The sequence below is a fragment of the Pyrus communis genome, chromosome 10, assembly GCF_041283825.1.
Source record: "Pyrus communis isolate YQ-2024b chromosome 10, ASM4128382v1, whole genome shotgun sequence".
Classification (NCBI taxonomy): domain Eukaryota; kingdom Viridiplantae; phylum Streptophyta; class Magnoliopsida; order Rosales; family Rosaceae; genus Pyrus; species Pyrus communis.
The window spans coordinates 20,449,731-20,468,379 of NC_142574.1; the positions used below are offsets into that span (position 1 = coordinate 20,449,731).

An 18,649-nucleotide genomic window follows, 5' to 3' on the forward strand; every position below is an offset into this window, starting at 1 on the left:
TACTTATTGGTGTAGAGGGCTTCAATTGCAGAGCAAAACCGCATTAGGGACTCCAGAACTGTTGTTTTTCCCATCCTTGCGATCTCATCCACTTGATCTGCAGATGCTCTATATGCAAGCATTCGCAAGGCAACCGTTTGCTCAGGAAGAAGACCAAGAACATGAAAAGTATCCTCTTTTTGCACAAAATATGGATCATGGTTGCAAACAACACTCATGATTTTATCGAACAAACTTCGTTGCATTCTAAAACGACGTCTAAAAACATGATCAGGGAAAACGCTGTTGGGAATAAAATAATCTTCCAAGAGATCTTTACCTCGTCTTTGCCTTCTTCTATCGATGTTTGCCGCATGTCTGGGTTTGGCTATCTGACCCACAGCTTCCATGATGTTGCGGGAATGTGAGGCCTTCCGCCTTCTATGGTGATCATCCTCATCCTCCTCCATTGCGAATGCCTCATCTCCACCTCCACATTCGTCAAGATTGACCAATTCTTCCTGTTGTGCCAACAACCTTTTCTGCTGCTCTTGCAATTGTTTATACACTCTCCTTGAAGAAGGAATTGTAAGAACTCAAGATTTGAAAACGATAAAGAAGAATTCTGAGCTAAAAAAAGGATTGAGTTTAGTGTGAGGATGGATGTAGGGATGTAGGGTTTATATGGACAAAAAAAAAAAAAAAGATAAGGTTCTGGACAATGTCACGTGGCACTACATGATTGGTTGAAAATCTTATCGAAATCTTGGCTAAATTATTGTAAACAGGAAGTGACACGTGGCGTGTTGGGATTGGTTGAAAATCTTATCAGAAATCTATCTACAAAATAGTACGTTCGGATAATAACACATGGCGTGACAAGATTGGTTGAAAATCTTATTGAAATCTTGCCTAAATTATTGTAAACAGGAAGTGACACGTGGGTTATCGGGATTGGTTGAAAATCTTAGCGGAAATCTATTCACAAAATAGTACGTTCGGATAATGACACGTGGTGTGACGAGATTGGTTAAAAATCCTATCCGAAATTAAAACTATTTTTTAATTTATTATTTTATAAAAAAATTATTTAATATTTTAAATGGACTGGGTGCCAGCGTATTTTGTAAGGGTGGAGATCGTTTGTGCCAGCGCATTTTTAGACTGGGTGCCGACACTTTTTTTTTGGGATGGAGATGCTTTGGCCTATTATTGTTCATTAGGGTATATTACTGTTCACTGAAGTGGATAAATGGGCTGGGTGCTGGCGCAAAGTCTTTAGGGGTGGAGTTGCTCTCACCACCAAAGCCACAACCCACTCGCCCACTGCCACCCTCACCCGTCAATTGCCTCATATTCGTCAACCCATGTCCAAGACTAGGCTCACCCACCGCCATCCATCCTCACCCTCTTTCCCTTCCCCCTTCCTTCACCACCAAAACCACAACCCACTCCCCCACACAGTGGTTCTCCACTCTCCTCCTCCCTCGTCGAAAAAAGATAAAATTTTGACAGAAAGAAAAATCCAAAAAAAAGGGCGTAGTGAGCTCTCCAAGTTAGGCACAAGTGGTTCACCACTCTCAATCTTCATATTCGCCATCAACGACTTAACTGACCAGATTCTACTGTCGCTTCCTCCTTCCCCCTGCACCTCAACGTTGCCTCCTAGACCCGATCCGTACGATTCTCCTTCGGCCGCCTGACCTTCCCCATCTCCGTCTCGTCATGCTGTTGTAGACATTGGAGGTGCCTTCGACTGAAAAGTCGAGAACGCCCACCACGTTCTACAAAAGTCGGGCGTGCCTGACTCAATCTCGGGCTAGGAGCAGGTCGAGTTCCACTCGGTGGCTCGAGGGAATAACACGTTTTTGAGAAAGAAAGGTGGCTGGGGGGAAAAACATGTCAATGACGACAATGTTCTCGCCTATGGAGAGGACATTGAAGGTTCAGCGTTAGGGATTAGAGTGGAATGTGGTGGAGAAGGAGGAGGGGGAGGAGCTCTATGGGAGGGAGGTGGAGATGGAGGAAGAGAATGAAGGAAATGGTGGTCTTGGAGAAGAAATGAGGCGACATCATTGGAAAGGATTGGGAGAAAGACGAGAGAGAGAATTGAATTGGGAGAGATTTTTACTTTTTTAATATTTATTAATTTTTTAATCCAATTAGGCAAGAGAAAGGGTCATGTGTCTACCATGTCAGCAGTTAATAGATAAATTGACAAATTTTTTAATGAAGGTTTAACATTGCAACAAATTTGGAAGTTAATGTGTGACATTGTAATGTTTAAAAAATAAGATATAAATTGCAGTTCGACTCATAATTGAAGTAGTTTTATGAATTTTTCCTTATAAATTTGAAACACATGACATCTTGTAATCAACTTAAAACACCATCATCGTGAATTGTTTTTGGCAGATAAGTTTCTCTCACTCAGCAAAGTCAAGGGCAAACCATGAAATTCAACGTAAAAAAAAAAGAGTAATGCTAGGGAGATTAAATTTGTAAACAAAATTTGCAAATTAAATGATATGTCTCCAATAGACATGAACGCGTTTATCAACACTTAAGTAACAGTTCAACCATCAACTTCAATGTCATTTTGTTTACAAATTTAGCCTACATAACATTACCCATTTTTTAATGGGTAATACCAGGGAGTCTACAAAATTTTGAAAACTCAATGACTTGGAACTTGATGATTGAATTAATACTTAGGATAATGCTAGAGAAACTAAATTTGTAAACAAAATTTGCAAACTAAATAACATGGAAGTTGATGGTTGGACTATTATTTAACCGTTGATAAACATGCTCATTTTTATTGATAACACATTATTTAATTTGTAAATTTTATCTATAAATTTAATTTTCTTAGTATTGCCCCTTAAGAAATATCTATCAACACCGAAAAGAGAGGGGAAAAAAAATCACCAAAGTTTTATTAACCCGCCAATTACGCAGCATTGTCCAGAGCTAATTTCAAGCACTACAAAACTAACCCGAACTTTCACGCGTAGACACAAAAAAACCCCTTTCCTTTCCAAAAAAAGGTCCAAGCAATTCAGTCCGAAGAATACTCGCAGAGAGAGAGACCCAATGGAGGAAGGGCTCGGCGGAGAGGAGTACTTGTTCAAGGTGGTGCTGATAGGCGACTCGGCGGTGGGCAAGTCGAACCTCCTCTCGCGGTTCGCCCGCAACGAGTTCGACCCCAACAACAAGGCCACAATTGGGGTCGAGTTTCTGACCCAGGAGTTGGAAATCGACGGAAAAATGATCAAGGCTCAGATCTGGGACACCGCCGGCCAAGAGCGCTTCAGGGCCGTCACCTCTGCATACTACAGAGGCGCTGTCGGCGCCCTGATTGTGTACGACATCAGTAGGAAGACCACCTTTGAGAGCGTCAAGCGCTGGCTCGATGAGCTCACTAGTAAGTTTTTGCATGACCCCTTTGTTAAACATTTTTCTGTTTGGTTGGTGAGAAACCCTTTGGTTAAAGATTGGTAATTTTATTTGGTTGATGCTATGAGTTTTCATTAGCAGAGGGTGATTGTTTTAGCTGTGTTTATCTTTACCAGTAAGTTTTTGCTTACCCCTTTTGTTATGGTTGAGTTTTTTTCTGTTTGGTTGGTGAGAAAATGTAGGAAAAGGAAGAGTTACTAGTGGGTTTTGTAAGATATGGTTGTCTACTTATCTTTGGTCAATGAAATTTTGGAGGCCATATTTGGTTTATTATATTTCCACTAATCTTTTTGCCCAATTGGTCTAGTTCTGATTATACATTGTGCTAGTAGAGTAAAGAAATGGCAATTTGTTTTTGTATAATGGGAATAGAAATCTTCTAATTACTGGGGAACATGTTCTTCTTCCCAGAAATGGGTGTACTGAGAAAAAGGGCAGACTTTTATGGGTGTGGTAGTAATAGTTTGTGTTGCGTTTTTGATTCTTCGTTTCCTGGTAATATTGTTCCTTAATTTTTGAGTTTGTGCAGCACATTTCAACAGTTTGATTGCCACTTTAAACAACTTTGTGCAGATATGAGAAACCCCAAATGAAATGCTACTGATTTTGTGGTTGGCATGTGGTGGCAGTGTGAATTGGGAATGTGTTGTATATCTATGTGGTCTTCTTAGGGAGCAAAACTTGGATATGATTGCTGTTGAACATTTATTAGGTTAGGTAAAGCATTATTGTTGCAATTCAGGGTGTTGTGATTTGTGGATTGCTGAACATGAGAGCATTTTTGCTCACCATTATTTAGTGTGGTGTATGCTCACCATTCTATTTATCACCGTTAGATGAGTTTGAATTTCGAGATTCATGTAGTAGATAAACACAAATCTCAAAATTCAAACTCATCTAACGGTGATAAATAGGATGGTGAGCATACACCACATAAATGGTGGTGAGCAAAAATGCACTCGCCGAACATGGTGGTTTGTTTATTCAAATTGAAAGCCAACTACTTCCAAGTTATTCAACATTGTTTCATTAATGTTAGAACTTTATACCTACCTTGGAACCGGGCCCCAACTTGGGCCATAAGTGTAGCTTTTGTTGCACCGGTTGCAGGCTGGCCCCAACATGGGAGTTTGTTTTTGGCTTGCTGAAGCCTGGTTGGTTCCGATTTAGGTTTTTCCTTTTGCCCTCGGGCCCTAGTGGACCCGATAAAAGAAAATAGACATACATTAGAACGCTTATGTTTCTAAGTTCTTCAAATTGTACAATGTACTTGACATGATTTAGTAAAGCATAAGGAATTGATTGAATGCATATTTTATTCTGTTCCGCAGCCTATGTTTCTTACAGAAATATTCCCCCTAACAAATATGAACCGTAGAAGTTTTGTTTGTTTACATAATCGATGTAACTTAGAGTAATTCAGTGGCTTATACTTTGGACTCATTAAGTTGCTTAAAGAACTTGTTGTTTTTACCCCTTAGTTTGCGGTTTTTGTTTAACTTTTTAGGTAGGTATTTGGTAATTTCATTAGTATTCACAATCTTCTGATCATTTTGACATTCATATTCATATTTCTTATTTTATCGAGGTCAGACTGTTAATGCTTAATTGAATGATTACGCAGCTCATTGTGAAACAACCGTAGCAAGGATGTTGGTAGGAAACAAATGTGATTTGGAGGATATTAGGGCTGTGAGCATGGAAGATGGCAAAAGCCTGGCTGAGGAAGAAGGGCTATTCTTCATGGAGACTTCTGCGCTTAATTCCACCAACGTTCAAACCGCTTTTGAGATAGTTATCCGGGAGATTTACAACAATGTCAGCAGGAAAATCCTAAATTCTGATTCCTACAAGGCCGAGTTGTCTGTAAACCGAGTAAGCCTGGTGAAAAACGGGGCAGACTCGAAAGGCAGGATGAATCTCTCTTGTTGTGGTGGATGATCTCTATTTCCTTCGGTTTTACGTTTTACTTTATAGTGTTCTTTTTACCCCACGCATGCCATTCAAAAACCTGTGATTGGGGATTAGCTATATTATGAAGACTATTTTCATAGTTTTCTTAAATTTCAAGTTCTTATTTCTGTGTTATGTTGTGAATCCTGAGATTTCATTTACAAGTATGAAAAGAAGCATGCATTACATATCCTACCATTGTGGAAAACACCAAAATAATTCTTCCACCATCTGATTTTTTGGAGCAGTTTTGGATTTTTTTTGAGGATTTTGTTTAGCTTTGGTTGGGTTGTATTATTATTTTAATTTATTGGAGGCCATCGGACCCACTGGGCCGTATCATCTTCAAATTAAACTGTTTAAATTACGAGATTGCAAAATAGAAAAAAAAATCATTAAGAAGCTTTATCTATAGAGACAAAAACAAAGTACATTTCATAAGATTCAACCAAAACTTTAAATTGATTTTAAATTAGTAAAAATGATTTTTGCAAGTTTAGTTTCGCAATTTTGCAAGACTAGTCTCAAAATTCTATGCACTTTTGCAAGACCAGTTTCAAAATTCAAATGCTTCTACAAGATTAGTTTTAAAACTTCAACAGTTCTGCATGATCGGTTTTAAAATTCCAGCACTTATGCATGATCAATTTTCAAAATTTTTTGCACTTCTCAAGTTTAGTTCAAAATTTTAACACTTCTACAAAATTAGTTTCAAAACTTGTAGCACTTATGCATGGTAAGTTTCAAAATTTTAGTATTTCTGTAAGATCAATTTCAAAATTCTTGCACTTTTGCAAGATTAGTTTCAAAATTCTTGCCTTCAATTCAATCAAAACATCAAATACAAATTGTAACATCCGACATCGCCCAGGGGACTGATCCTTAAATGTATATTCTCATCCCTACCTAGGACGAGGCCTTTTGGGAGCTCACTGGCTTCGGGTTTCGTAGGAACTCCGAAATTAAGCGAGAAGGGGGCTTGAGCAATCCCATGATGGGTGGTGACTCACTGGAAAGTTGCTCGTGAGTTCCCAAAAACAAAACCGTGAGGGAATGGTAAGCCCAAAGCGGACAATATCGTGCTACGGTGGTGGAGAGGGCCTGGGAAGTGATCCGCCCCGGGTCGGGATGTGACAAATTGATATCAGAGCCTAACTTGGCCGCGTGTGTGCCGACGAGGACGTCGGGCCCCTAAGGGGGTGGATTGTAACATCCGGCATTGCCCAGTGGAGTGATCCTTAAATGTATATTATCATCCCTACCTAGCATGAGGCCTTTTGGGAGCTCACTGGCTTCGGGTTCCGTAGGAACTCCGAAGTTAAGCGAGAAAGGGGCTAGAGCAATCTCAAGAAGGGTGACCCACTGGAACGTTGCTCGTGAGTTCCCAAAAACAAAACCGTGAGGGAATGGTAAGCCCAAAACGGACAATATCGTACTACGATGGTGGAGCGGGCTCGGAAAGTGATCCGTCCCGGACCGGAATGTGACATAAATACTATAAAAAAAATACTAAAATCAAAAACAAAAAATCGTTCTTAGAAAAGAAAAAGGACACTCATAAATCTAGGAAATAATATAAAGAAGAAGACAAGGAGGGATAAAGAGAAAAGTATGAGTAAGAAATAAAAGAGAATGGCGAAGGAGGAGAGATTGAAAGAGAGAAAGATCGGAAAAAAGAGGAGTGAGGGAGAGAAAAAAATGGACAAAGGAGGAGGAAGAGAGAGAGAGAGAAAAGAACGAAGAAGAAAAATGAGGAAATAGAAAGAAACTATACAAATGAGTTGATAGAGACTATTTTTCCATTATAGAGGAGTAAAATTGTAAATTAAAAAATAATTATGACATTACTCGCCACATGAATGAGTGTTGTCCCTATCTAAAATAAATAAAAAAGGGTAAATTACATTTTACCCCCTCAAGTTTGGGGTCGATTTCAATTTTTTACAACATCTTTAAAACATTTCAATTTCATACGTTTACCTATCATTCTATCATTTTATTTCAATTTCATACATCTGTCATAATCCATTAAGTAAACCGTTAAGTGATGACGTTGCAAATATAGGATCCACAATTATGTTAACGTGACTGCCAAATTTGTGCCACGTGGCAAAAAAATAATTTTGTATGCATTTAAAATATAATAATTTACCCTACTTAAAAAAATAAAATAAAATAAAATAAAACCCAAAAACCCATCTTCCTCTTGACCCACCTCCTTCTCCTCCACTCTCTTCACCTCCCCTCCCCTCCCCTCCCATCCAAAAACCCACCCCATCCCACCCCACCCCCACCCTACCCTACCCACCTATTTCCAATGACCTCCTCCATCTCTTTCTCTTCCTCCTCCTCTCATTCTAACCTTGAATTGGCGTCGATCAGACCCACGAGATGTAGCCAACAGTGACATCGGAAGGGAATTTTGGTATTTGACAATCCAAGGAGTGTTGTTCTCCTGCGAAAAAATATGGGTTTTTTGGGGGTTTTGGGTGGGGTGGGGTGGGGTTGGGGGGGGGGGGTTGCAGGGGAGGTTGGGGTAGGGTGGGATGGGGTGGGTTTTTGGATGGGAGGAGAGATGAAGAGAGTGGAGAAGAGGGAGGCGGGTCGGGGGAAGATGGGTTTCTAGGTTTGATTATTTTATTTAATTTTTTTTTTTTTTTGAGTAGGGTAAATTATTGTATTTTAAATGCATAAAAAATTATCCTTTTACCACGTGGCACAAATTTGGCAGCCACGTTAGTACAAATGTGGATCCCATATTTGCCACTTCATCACTTAACGGATTTTCTAATAGATGTAAGAAATTGAAATCAACCCCAAATTGGAGGGGGTAAAATGTAATTTACCTAATAAAAAAGCTTGGTTTCTCTCCAAAATAGTCTTATAATTTGGATGTATGTGTAATTGTAAGCTTTAACTGTAGAGACAAAAACACAAAATACATTTGATAGAAGTCCACTAGTTTTGAATCATTCAAGGAGAGACAAAACTACAAACTGACACCATCTATAAAAACTTCAAACTGATTTTAGATCCATAAAAATTAATTTATGCACTTCTACAAGATCAATTTCTTAATTCATGCACTTCGCCAAGACCAATTTAAAAAACTTATGCACTTTTGCAAGATCAGTTTCACAATTCATGCAGTTATGCAAGATCAGTTTCAAATTTTTCTGCACTTCTGCAAGATTAGTTTCAATATTCCAACACTTATAGAAGAATAGTTTCAAATTTTTTTAGCACTATTGCAAGATCGTTTTCAAAATTCTAGCATTTTTACAAGATCAGTTTTAAATTTCTTGCATTTCTGCAATATCAGTTAAAAAAAAAAATTCATGCATGCAAATCAATCAAAACCTCAAAATCAAGTCTTTCAAAAAATACTAAATTAGAAAACCAAAAATCTCAATTGTTCTTAGAAAGGAAAAAAAACTCATAAGTTTAGGGAACAATATGAACTGATTCTGCAATTGTTGTCCAGCTGATATCATATGGGCCACTGATAATCCTCCTATCGGTGAATTGATTCAAGCTTGCCGTTCAATGTTACTGCATGACTGAAAATGTAATATTCATCATATCTATCGTGAAAATTAATTTTGTTGCTGATGAGTTAGCCAACCTAAGCCTCTCCCATCTCTTGAGTACGGTCTATTTTGAGCAAGCTCCATCTTCTTATAAGCAATTATTATTAACCGATATTTCTGGGGTCTCTCGACCTCGCAACATTATTTTGTTGTCCTCTATTGTCGGGCTTTTAGCTCCTCTATGTAACAAAAAAAAAAAAAAATCATTATATACTTGGATGGATGCAAATATTATCCGGAGAGTAGGCGTGTTTAGGATTGGATAAAAAACAACGCTTTCAATTTCCGTTCCAAAATTTCCATATTGGATAACAATTTTCAAATTCGGAATTTTCAGCTTATTTGGAAATTTCGGAATTGGAGTAATCTCGTAAATTTCATAACATAATTTAGAAACTCATATATTTGATAAGTTTTTTAATAGGGGTGTGATATCCACACATCCCATTTTACTTCTCACACATCTCTTGATAATTTATGTCCGTTGACCTTCTTCAATTCATCCGATCTGACGGCCGAAAATTAAAAAGGTGTGTGAGAAGTAAAATGGGGTGTGGATATCACACCCCTTTTTAATATTCTCGAACTTTTCCGTACATGCAATTTATTGTTCTTTCTTAATATTTGGTATATGCTTATGCATAAATTCAATGAATAAAATGTATCCATAAACTAACAATAAAATACAAAAATTGATTACAAAATATATAATTTGAAGTAATAAATATAAAAAATCGTAAGCATTGGAATTCTCGAACTTCTAATTGCATCCCAATTTCCATTCTAATTTTTCAGAAAACATTCGGATTTGTAACCTTCGGGTTCGGATTTAGAAATTTTACCGTTGGAATCAGAAATGCCATTCCAACTTACAATTCAAACTCGGGATCTCTTATGCAAGTTTAAATCAGCTAAATTACAAACTCTTCCAATTGGTCAATGATTTTTTTGTTATATTCAGAGAAATATAGTCAACATCAGAAACAAGGTACAATCTATAAAAATAAATTTATCTGTACATGCAAAACAAGCTAAAAGAAATTAAAAAGTATTCGGGAGGACATTTCCCATCTACAAGAAGACCTATTTTGTAACCTCTAATAAATTTAAGAGCAACAGAAATGAAAAAATGGCCTGTAACTACCACTACTAACTTGAAACAACGGATTGCATCGCATAGATTACGGGGATGTGAGTTCTCTAAGGCTTCCTCAAGGCGGATGCTGCACCCATGACAACAGCCAAGACAATGCCAAGACCGGCTCCGAGGGAAGCACCCACGGCTGCAGATGTAAGAGAATTTGACTTGGCTTGAGAATCACGTCCCATGGCGATTGCACGCTCTCGTGCCACTTCCACCAAAAGCCTATCTCTTGCAAGTTCCTTCAAATTGAAAAAAAAATTAGTACTCGTGAATAAATTTAGTAGATAAAATGGTATTTACACCACTACCACACCCGTCCACAGAAGCACATATGACAGTGAAACAGTAGGCAACAAATCTTGAGAGTAGCAAAACCCCATTGCAAATTAGGAATGGTGAAAAGTTTGTTTACCTGCAATCCAGCTTCCTCGTGGCTACGAAGCACATGATGGACTACTTGATGAAGAGAGTTGACACCCTCAACTGGGAGAATGATTTCTTTCTTCTGGAAAGGCCGCTTAACAAAATTGATGGGAGCAAACAATAAGCTTTGAGCACCCATCCTTCCATCAGCATCGCCAGTGGTTGCACCCCATGACAAATTAGTGCTTGCAGCACTTGGCATGACATATGGACAGGAATTGATAACGGCAGTGGTACTTGGAGATGCTTGGTATGACTGGACAACATCATCAATTGCTGCTTTCTGCTGATGAGCACTGACAGAAAATTTGTTTGTTATGGCAAGGACCCAAGGAATTCCCAGAGATTTTGCTTCATCCAGCAGAAGTGTAAGGGCTGGCTTTTGCTGCAATCCATTTGAGAGATTTAAGTGTGGTATTCTGTGAGACAGGTTATGAACAAGAACAATCAAGTCGGTCTTCTGATTCAAATCACGAATTCCTGTCCATAGTTCATCTCTGAAACGGGTGGCCTCCAAATTCAGCTCCTGCAACCCAAATTCGAGAAGTGTGACAATAAATCATGAGAAAGTATAAAATAAACCATGCCAACGGGGAAATTCTTTATCATGGAAGGAGAAAGTACCTGTAAATTTACTCCTGCTGAATCACAGAAGTATAAACCCCGAGAAATACCTTCTTGGGCGTTAGTTTCTGGAAGCAGATTTTCAATATTGGTAATATTGGTAATTTTGCCTTGGGATAACATTTTCTGGAAGCAGATTTTCAATATTGGTAATATTGGTAATTTTGCCTTGGGATAACATTGCCTTAAAAAGGGAAGTCTTTCCGGCTCCCTACATGGGCAATAAATCATGTGAGTAACTACATGAAATAAATATATAAGACAACTTTTTTTGACCAAGAATTAAAGCATCAATACCTCAAGACCAAGTAATCGCACCCTGCGAGTTCTCACATGGACCTCTTTAGAGACTCTGGTAAAGTCACTGTTACAAAATATAAAAAATTCACTTACGCCTTCAGAACGTATGGACTTTTCCTCATCAAATGGTCCTGAAGTGTGCTCCCTATTAAGATTAGCTGTGTTGGAATCAATAGAAGAAAACACACGCATCATTGAATCTGCTTCCATCTGATATTTTGGTGGCTGTTTCAATGGAGCTCCAACTAAGACCCGCATTTTTTGTAGTTCCAGCTTTTCCCCATAATTTGAAGAATAAGTTGGGGTTGAAGGAAAGGATTCCACTGTTGTTGAACACCTAAATGATGATACAATGTTACACAAATATAAATAATTGACTGCATAGAGATTAGAGTCATCGGTGGAGGTTGTAATACAGTTGCACAGAACAGTACCAGTTACCATTCACTTGGGCATGCACAAGCGTACAAAGATGCAATCCAAAACCAGTGATATCAACTTTTAAGGGCTCTCCATTCTTCTCGCCAGGTATGCTATTCCATCCAAGAGGAGCAACTGAAGTAGCTGTCCGAATAACTGGAGACTCAACAATATGCCCAAGCTCCACAGTTCCTGCAACTGCAAGACCAAGCCACTGCTGTAGATGTGGAAACTGCTGTAGTTGCTCTATGGCTGGAAAAGGTGACGTATCGTCTTTCATGGACAGGTCATAGATTCTGCAAGGCAAAAAGGTCAAATCAAGTAAGAAATGGAAGAAAAGTTACAAGGTCTAAGTGAAGACATGAGATTGCATTTTCAAACTAGATGCCGAATCCCACATTCAATGCGGAAGAAATTCAAACTAGATGCCCTGACCAAACCACACTACACCTTGTCTCATTCCTGGATGTAAATTTACATCATTTGTTATATTCATGTGTTAAGTGCTTGGTCACTGACATAGGTCAAAATGTGATTTGCTATTTGTAAGGATTATTTCGTAAGGAAAGCAAGAAGATAAACAAAAGGCAAACATAACCTATATGTATTAGTTAAACACAATCCTTCAAACCAGTGTCACACCACCAATATGGGAAGAAAAGATATTGCAGCAGGTCGACAAAAAATCGGATAAACAAGAGATAAATTTTGTAAGGTAGAATCATTTGTTGCCTCTGGAACCGAAACCTATATGACTTCATTGAATGTGATTGAAATCGTTCCCTCAGTTCTGCAATAACAGATCCGACCTGAAAATGTCTTTGCCAGAAGAAAGCAAATACAATGAGAAATTCCACACTACTACAACTAACATCTACGTGTGAACAAGAAAAACTGTAAGCAGAAACTAATGTATAATCCAAAAAAAGACAGAGAAAGAACTGATGGTCAAGCAAAGGAAGCACCTACCGATGTCAAATTTGAGTACTCCGCATCTGATAGTGACTTCACTGACGAATTTTCCAAGAGATAAAGCTGGCACAACATAAAAGAATATCAGATGAGTTCAGTTGACAACAGTAAAGGAAGTTACAAAAGCACCAAAATAAAAAAATAAAAAAAATCATCATCATAGAGAGCAAATAACGCCTTCATGCACAACAAAATTCACCTTGAAGTACAAAAATAGTTGTTTCCCAACAAGAAAACAGAGAGATGCCAATTACTAAACATGTTTTTATCCAGGCATAAAGGTTGGGTTACAACTTAGGAGACAACATCTTTAATGATTAAAAAAGTAGCTAGTGAGGACTGCCAATTAACTACTTTAGCATACAGCTCACTGCAGACAAAGCCAATATGCACCAAAACTCAACAATTGCAAGACAAATCTAAGATTAGGGATCCAGGGAGTGGAAGACACACAAAATATATACTAATAGCAACAGACTAACACACATTGCATAGTTTGCACTACTTTACATCCTCACATGCATGCACCTCAGCTTGAAGAATATTAAATACCGGTTTCTAGTTTGTACTGTAATACCTCCCCGAATGGTACATATGAAGGTAAATAAGGCACTCTGCGCCATGTGCTGTCATCCCCATTTTTTGTGGAGCTTTTTCTAGCTGACTTCCCCCTTGGTGCCACATACGGTGGCTCTTTATCAGTGTCAGAGATAGGTTTAAGAGATATACCATCAGAACCTTCTTGTATTTCAAGAGACTGTGGTTCTACCATGTCATCATCTACTACAGTTGCTGCTACATAATCTGACTGAGAAGATGCCTCGACAGAATACACTTTCTTTCCTCTATACTTGTTGAATTGTCTTCTTATGCCTTCTAAGGGAACAAGCTTCGAGAGTCTCCACATAGAAGTCTGAACAGGTCCGAAACCCAGAACCAACCGTTCGCCATCATTCTCTTTTCCTTTTCCTACTGCTTCCTCACTTTTTAACAAGGATATGCTGGTAGTTTCGGTTTCAGCGGGCACTGAAAGAGATTGTGCACTATACTGATGAAAATAAGCAGGGGACAAGATGCGAGGTACCAGATCTTGTGGAATGCAGTAACTCTTGAAGTAATGTTGCCATCCCTCTCTACTAACATAACTACAAGAGAAAAGGATAAAAAGAACATAGATTTAGTCTAAGAGAATATAGACAAGAGTATTCTTCGCTAACTATGAAATACCAAAAAAGACAGTTGAAAAAGGGCAAGAAACCTACTCTCTTAAAGCTGCATTCCCAACAGGGGGCTGGGAAAATGTGATACATTTGACTTTAACATTTCCGTTCTCCTTTAATGAAGAAGAAGAAGCAGCAACCACCCTCAAAATAGCAAGGGTAGCTAACACTGCTACCTACATCATCCAAAGAGGGAAGATAGTATGAGGTTCCAACCAATAACAATAAAAGCAATCACTAACACTTCCGCTATTAAGAAAAGACGTTAACGAACTTACTGCTCCACCAAGTGAATGACCACATAAGACAAGGTTCCGGTTTTTCTTTTGAGCAAGCCTGTACAACTCCAAAGCAGGGATCCCTTTAGCACGAGCCAAGAACCCCTAAAGGTAAATTTGAAAAGATAGCATGTTAGAAAATCATAAGGGCCCATCATACACAAGAGCGCGTGGTTTTGTGGGTGGGATGCAATCATACCCGATGTGCGGCAGGTTTAGCTTTATTCGCTTTTGATTCGAGAGGATTCCACAAATGTTCTCCATTTCCTTTTCGGTTTTCAGGTGGATTAGTAGTTTCAGTTCCATTAGTATCCTCCGCTACATCCTCATGAAATATAGCACCTTGAAATATGTTTGCATCTGTCATCACATCCCTTCGCAATATAAAAACAAACAAACAAACAAATGAACAATCATTATCAACGTAGCGAATAGAAATTCTCAACGAATTACATCAAATTCAAACGATTCTTACTTGTACTGCTTGGTTCCAGTGAAGGAAGCAAACAATGTATCACCAGATTCCGCCAACAAATAACTGCAAACATCAAAACGCAAAGCAGCTAATCAATTGACGTCAAGACTCAAACTTTCAAATCAAACACTCCAAGTAACCAAAAAAAATCAAACACCTGTGCGGAACGTGATCCGAAGAGGGCTGAACACGCTCGAGAGAAACAATTTGTCCTCCGAAGTCGGACTTAAACTTATTCACAGCCCAAACCAAGTCCGAAGCAGGTCTCTATCCGAAGCATTTGATCACAACATTAACATTGCACACACGGTGTTTGATCAAATGCGCGAGAGAGAGATAGAAAGCTTTTCACTTTTTTTTTTTTCACTGACCTTGTAAACGCATTCCGAGAGGACCATGCAGCAGAGAATGTCCTGGAGGTCAGAGACGGAGTCGACCTTGACGGCGGCGCAGAGATCGTGGAGCTGCTTGCGGCGGCGCTCGTACTCCTGGTGGATCCTGCGGCGGTCGCCCTCCTTGCCGAGCCATGGCCACTTCATCCTCCACTGCAGTGGTCCCCAAGAGACCTTGAGGAGCTTGGCGCGCTGCTCCTTGATCCATGCCTCCACTTTGCTTTGTATCGACTCCATTCACGATTTGCGAAGACGAAGGTCACGAAGCGCAGCGACAGGGATTGTTCGTGTTCGTCTGTCTGAGTTTTTTTTTTTTTTTTTTTTTTTTTAATTTTATATTTTTAATTTTTTTTATTACAAAAATTTAGAGATTGGGATAGGAGAGAGGGAATCCTGTGCAGATGTGCAGATGTGCAGATGTGCAGGCATATGCCAATGCCAGCGAATCGGAAAACATCGAATTACTTCGTTTTCATTAACTTTTTTTAAAACGAACCGTTAATTCTACAGTAAAATAATAAATCACAACTTTCATAAATCGAGATCATCGTTTTATTCTTTAGTTCAACGTTTAATGGTTTAATGTAAATTACTCTTTTCACAAGATTAACATATTCTAATAATCAACTATTGATGATTTAAACGATCTCAAAAATAAACTGTTCGTCATCTATAACTTTGCAAAAGGGTAATTAAAAAAAAGAATGTAGAAATGAAAGGTACAAACAACAAATGGTTTGCAAACATTTCTAAACTTCACTAGATATACTTTTACTTTATGCGTTATTTAAGTATAATTCACACTTTGATCAAGTTTGTGCTTTTTTTTTTTTGGGTCAAATGGTAAAATACATTACCAACTAACAAAAAGGCCTATGGTCAGCTTGGAGCCTTGTACACTGAAAACACACAAAAATGCCTAAACTATGAAGCCTGGCACATAGAAAACATAAAACAAAAAAAGAAGCCACAGTCCCAATAGCTGCTAATGTTGCAAAGCTCCACGCCACGAACAACATGATCTGTCGCCCCCCACAAATGCCTGCGATCACACTAGCACGAACCCCATAGTTGAGTAAGAGAAAGGTCGCATCATCCTCCAAGGACAACCACAACAACAATCGTCACCACGAAAGAAAGAAAGTCCGTAGGAAGAAAGATCCCATGAGCCATAGCTCCAACAAGGGTGAACACCTAGAAGGACGAACAAGGACGAGCAAAGGTGGTGCTGCGAACATCCGAGCCAAAGTTCTACACACTGTCTCGTAAATCTGTGATAAATCGAGAAGAACACAGATGGTAGTTGGTCGAATATATGGATGGATGGAAAGATGATAGAACCAATTGATGAAAATGATAGAGTGGGATGGACTTGGGGAGATGGGGGGAAATGGGTGATTGGGATTTGGGGTCAATATGGTGAAATCAAGGGCAAAAAGAGCAACTGAGTGATTATGGCGTGATATGAGATCTGGACGAAAATGAGACGAGTAAAATTTGCATATAATGGGAAGATAAAGAAAAGAAAGAATAGAGAAGAAACATGGGATTGCCACCAACTCTGGCCACAACTAGAGTCGGCGGAAACGCAGATTGAGGAAAGTTTTACGCACTCACACAACGATGAGAAATAGTCTTAGAAGAGGATAGAGAGACTCTCACAAAGGAGACAAAGGTCATAAGACCACTTGTATTCATTCAATTTAAAATGGGCCTGCAGGTTCATTCCATATTAAACTGGACAGGATTGATAGGCCTATATTTTGAGCCTTAAATTCAACATCTCATGATCCTGTCAATAGCATTTTCGGCTTAAGTATAAAATGTTGCCTCCAAAATGCACATTCAAAACTTTTGAAGTTTTAGCTGTAATATCGATGTAACAAATTTTATTCATGAAATTGGTTGGGTTGGTAGGCTGGATACCTCAAAATAATTTTTTTTAGACAAATCCACGTTATAGCTTGCTCATTATACGCTTTAGCCCAAATCTTCCATTTCTTTAAATCATTTTTGAGGTAACGATATATCTACACTAATTTTTGATACAAAGAAATATCTACATTAAGGGATAAGAGAATAAATTGGTTGCAAACTCATTAATTTCGATATTCAAACTCAAGATCTCACTTACAAGTAAAGATGAATAACATTATACCGTAGTACTAAGTAGCAAATCTTCCACCTCTTAGTGTAAATATATCATGATGAAAGTGAATCCCACATCAAGGGAAGGAGGGACCTTACACGGGCTTATAAGTAAGTTGTGCTACTTCCCATATTGCTAATTGGTTTTATGATGGAATCTCAACTTTCTACATGGTATCAGAGCATATTGTCCCATGTGTTAAGCTCAACAGTGACATGTACTTCACGTCACCAGATTTGTGTTGTCCATGTGCTAAGTTTGAAGATTCGCCACACGTACGAGGGCATGTTGAAAGTGAATCCTACGTCGGAGAAAGAATGGATATTGCATGTACTTATAAGTAATTAGGCTACTTCTCATGTTGCCAATTGGTTTTATGGTGGAATCCTAACTTTTTTTATGGTATCAAAGCAGGTTGTCCCACATATGACACCCAACGGCCACACGTACTCCATGTCACCATATTTGTGTTGTCCACGTCTTTGACTTGAAAATTCAACATGTGTTTGGCTTGAAAATTCGCCACTCGTGAAGTGGTGTGTTGAGATTGAATATCACATTAATAAAAGAATAGATATTACATGAACTTGTAAGTAAGTTGAACTACTCTTCATGTCGCTAATTAATTTATAATAAAACCTCAACATTTTTGAGTTGTAAACTTATGAAAGTGTCTGAAGTATATTGGACTAGCTAATACATAGACATGGTTTTAGGTGGATTCGATCAACCAAGTTTGTATTAATAGTAAATTACACTTCTTACCAAAGTTTAGGTTATTACATGTCGCTCGAAATTTTAGGTGCCAGAGTTCTACAGCTCACTCCAAATTAGATTTTTTGACCAAATAGCCAAAGCTCTATCCCACTCTGCTCCCAAACTAGATGCCTCAGTCTATCTCAGTAAAGTGATTGCATCCGTGTGAAATAAACCCAATAGTTTCTCTAATTAAAGATGATTGCATATTGTAGTTGACTCAGTTGATTAGGATAATGCGTTTAGTTTTTAACACCCGAGTTCAAATCCTTGTCCACATAAATTAGAATCAAATCCTTGTCCACATAAAATAGAATAGTTTTAACCATGGTTGTGTAAAACAAAATATGACTAATCAAATTTGCGTAAACTGAGAAACTTCATGAAGGCTTCGTATGGGTTCTTTGCCAGCCGTGAAGTTAAGGGCAAAGGTTGTTTTTACATAGGAATGATGTGCCAAATTGCATGCGCTGGCTTGTGGCATGGGTTGAAAGAGATGGATACACACTCTATAT

The 18,649-nt window shown here is 38.5% G+C and overlaps 2 protein-coding genes across 3 annotated transcripts; one reads left to right on the top strand and one right to left on the bottom strand.

Annotated features, from left to right (window-relative positions):
• Positions 1-2,953: 2,953 nt before the first annotated feature.
• LOC137728910 (ras-related protein RABA5c) lies at positions 2,954-5,581 on the top strand. Its single transcript, XM_068467710.2, has 2 exons — positions 2,954-3,406; positions 5,063-5,581. The coding sequence occupies exons 1-2, from the start codon at positions 3,076-3,078 to the stop codon at positions 5,377-5,379; spliced, it is 648 nt and encodes a 215-aa protein (XP_068323811.2). The 5' UTR covers positions 2,954-3,075; the 3' UTR covers positions 5,380-5,581.
• Positions 5,582-9,913: 4,332 nt separating this feature from the next.
• LOC137729484 (uncharacterized) lies at positions 9,914-15,563 on the bottom strand. Of its 2 annotated transcripts, XM_088678576.1 has the most exons (15): positions 15,209-15,563; positions 14,995-15,104; positions 14,838-14,900; positions 14,562-14,736; positions 14,363-14,467; positions 14,127-14,260; positions 13,442-14,009; positions 12,862-12,927; positions 12,625-12,701; positions 11,907-12,188; positions 11,470-11,809; positions 11,341-11,383; positions 11,173-11,282; positions 10,538-11,074; positions 9,914-10,364 (listed from the first exon to the last, which is right to left on the bottom strand). In XM_088678576.1, the coding sequence occupies exons 1-15, from the start codon at positions 15,464-15,466 to the stop codon at positions 10,182-10,184; spliced, it is 3,051 nt and encodes a 1,016-aa protein (XP_088534702.1). In that variant the 5' UTR covers positions 15,467-15,563; the 3' UTR covers positions 9,914-10,181. The 2 variants fall into 2 exon arrangements, with proteins under 2 accessions (XP_088534702.1, XP_088534704.1); XM_088678578.1 differs by lacking the exon at positions 14,995-15,104 and having other exon boundaries at positions 15,209-15,505.
• Between the last annotated feature and the right edge of the window lie 3,086 nt (positions 15,564-18,649).

Excerpts from the sequence above, each read along its gene's own strand:
- LOC137728910 (XM_068467710.2), top strand. The coding sequence starts at position 3,076 with ATGGAGGAAGGGCTCGGCGGAGAGGAGTACTTGTTCAAGGTGGTGCTG. Across the intron at positions 3,407-5,062 it reads CTGGCTCGATGAGCTCACTA|CTCATTGTGAAACAACCGTA; the intron begins GTAAGTTTTTGC and ends ATGATTACGCAG.
- LOC137729484 (XM_088678576.1), bottom strand. The coding sequence starts at position 15,466 with ATGGAGTCGATACAAAGCAAAGTGGAGGCATGGATCAAGGAGCAGCGC. Across the intron at positions 14,010-14,126 it reads GGGAATGCAGCTTTAAGAGA|TTATGTTAGTAGAGAGGGAT; the intron begins GTAGGTTTCTTG and ends TTTCTCTTGTAG. Across the intron at positions 11,075-11,172 it reads CAGCAGGAGTAAATTTACAG|GAGCTGAATTTGGAGGCCAC; the intron begins GTACTTTCTCCT and ends TTTGGGTTGCAG.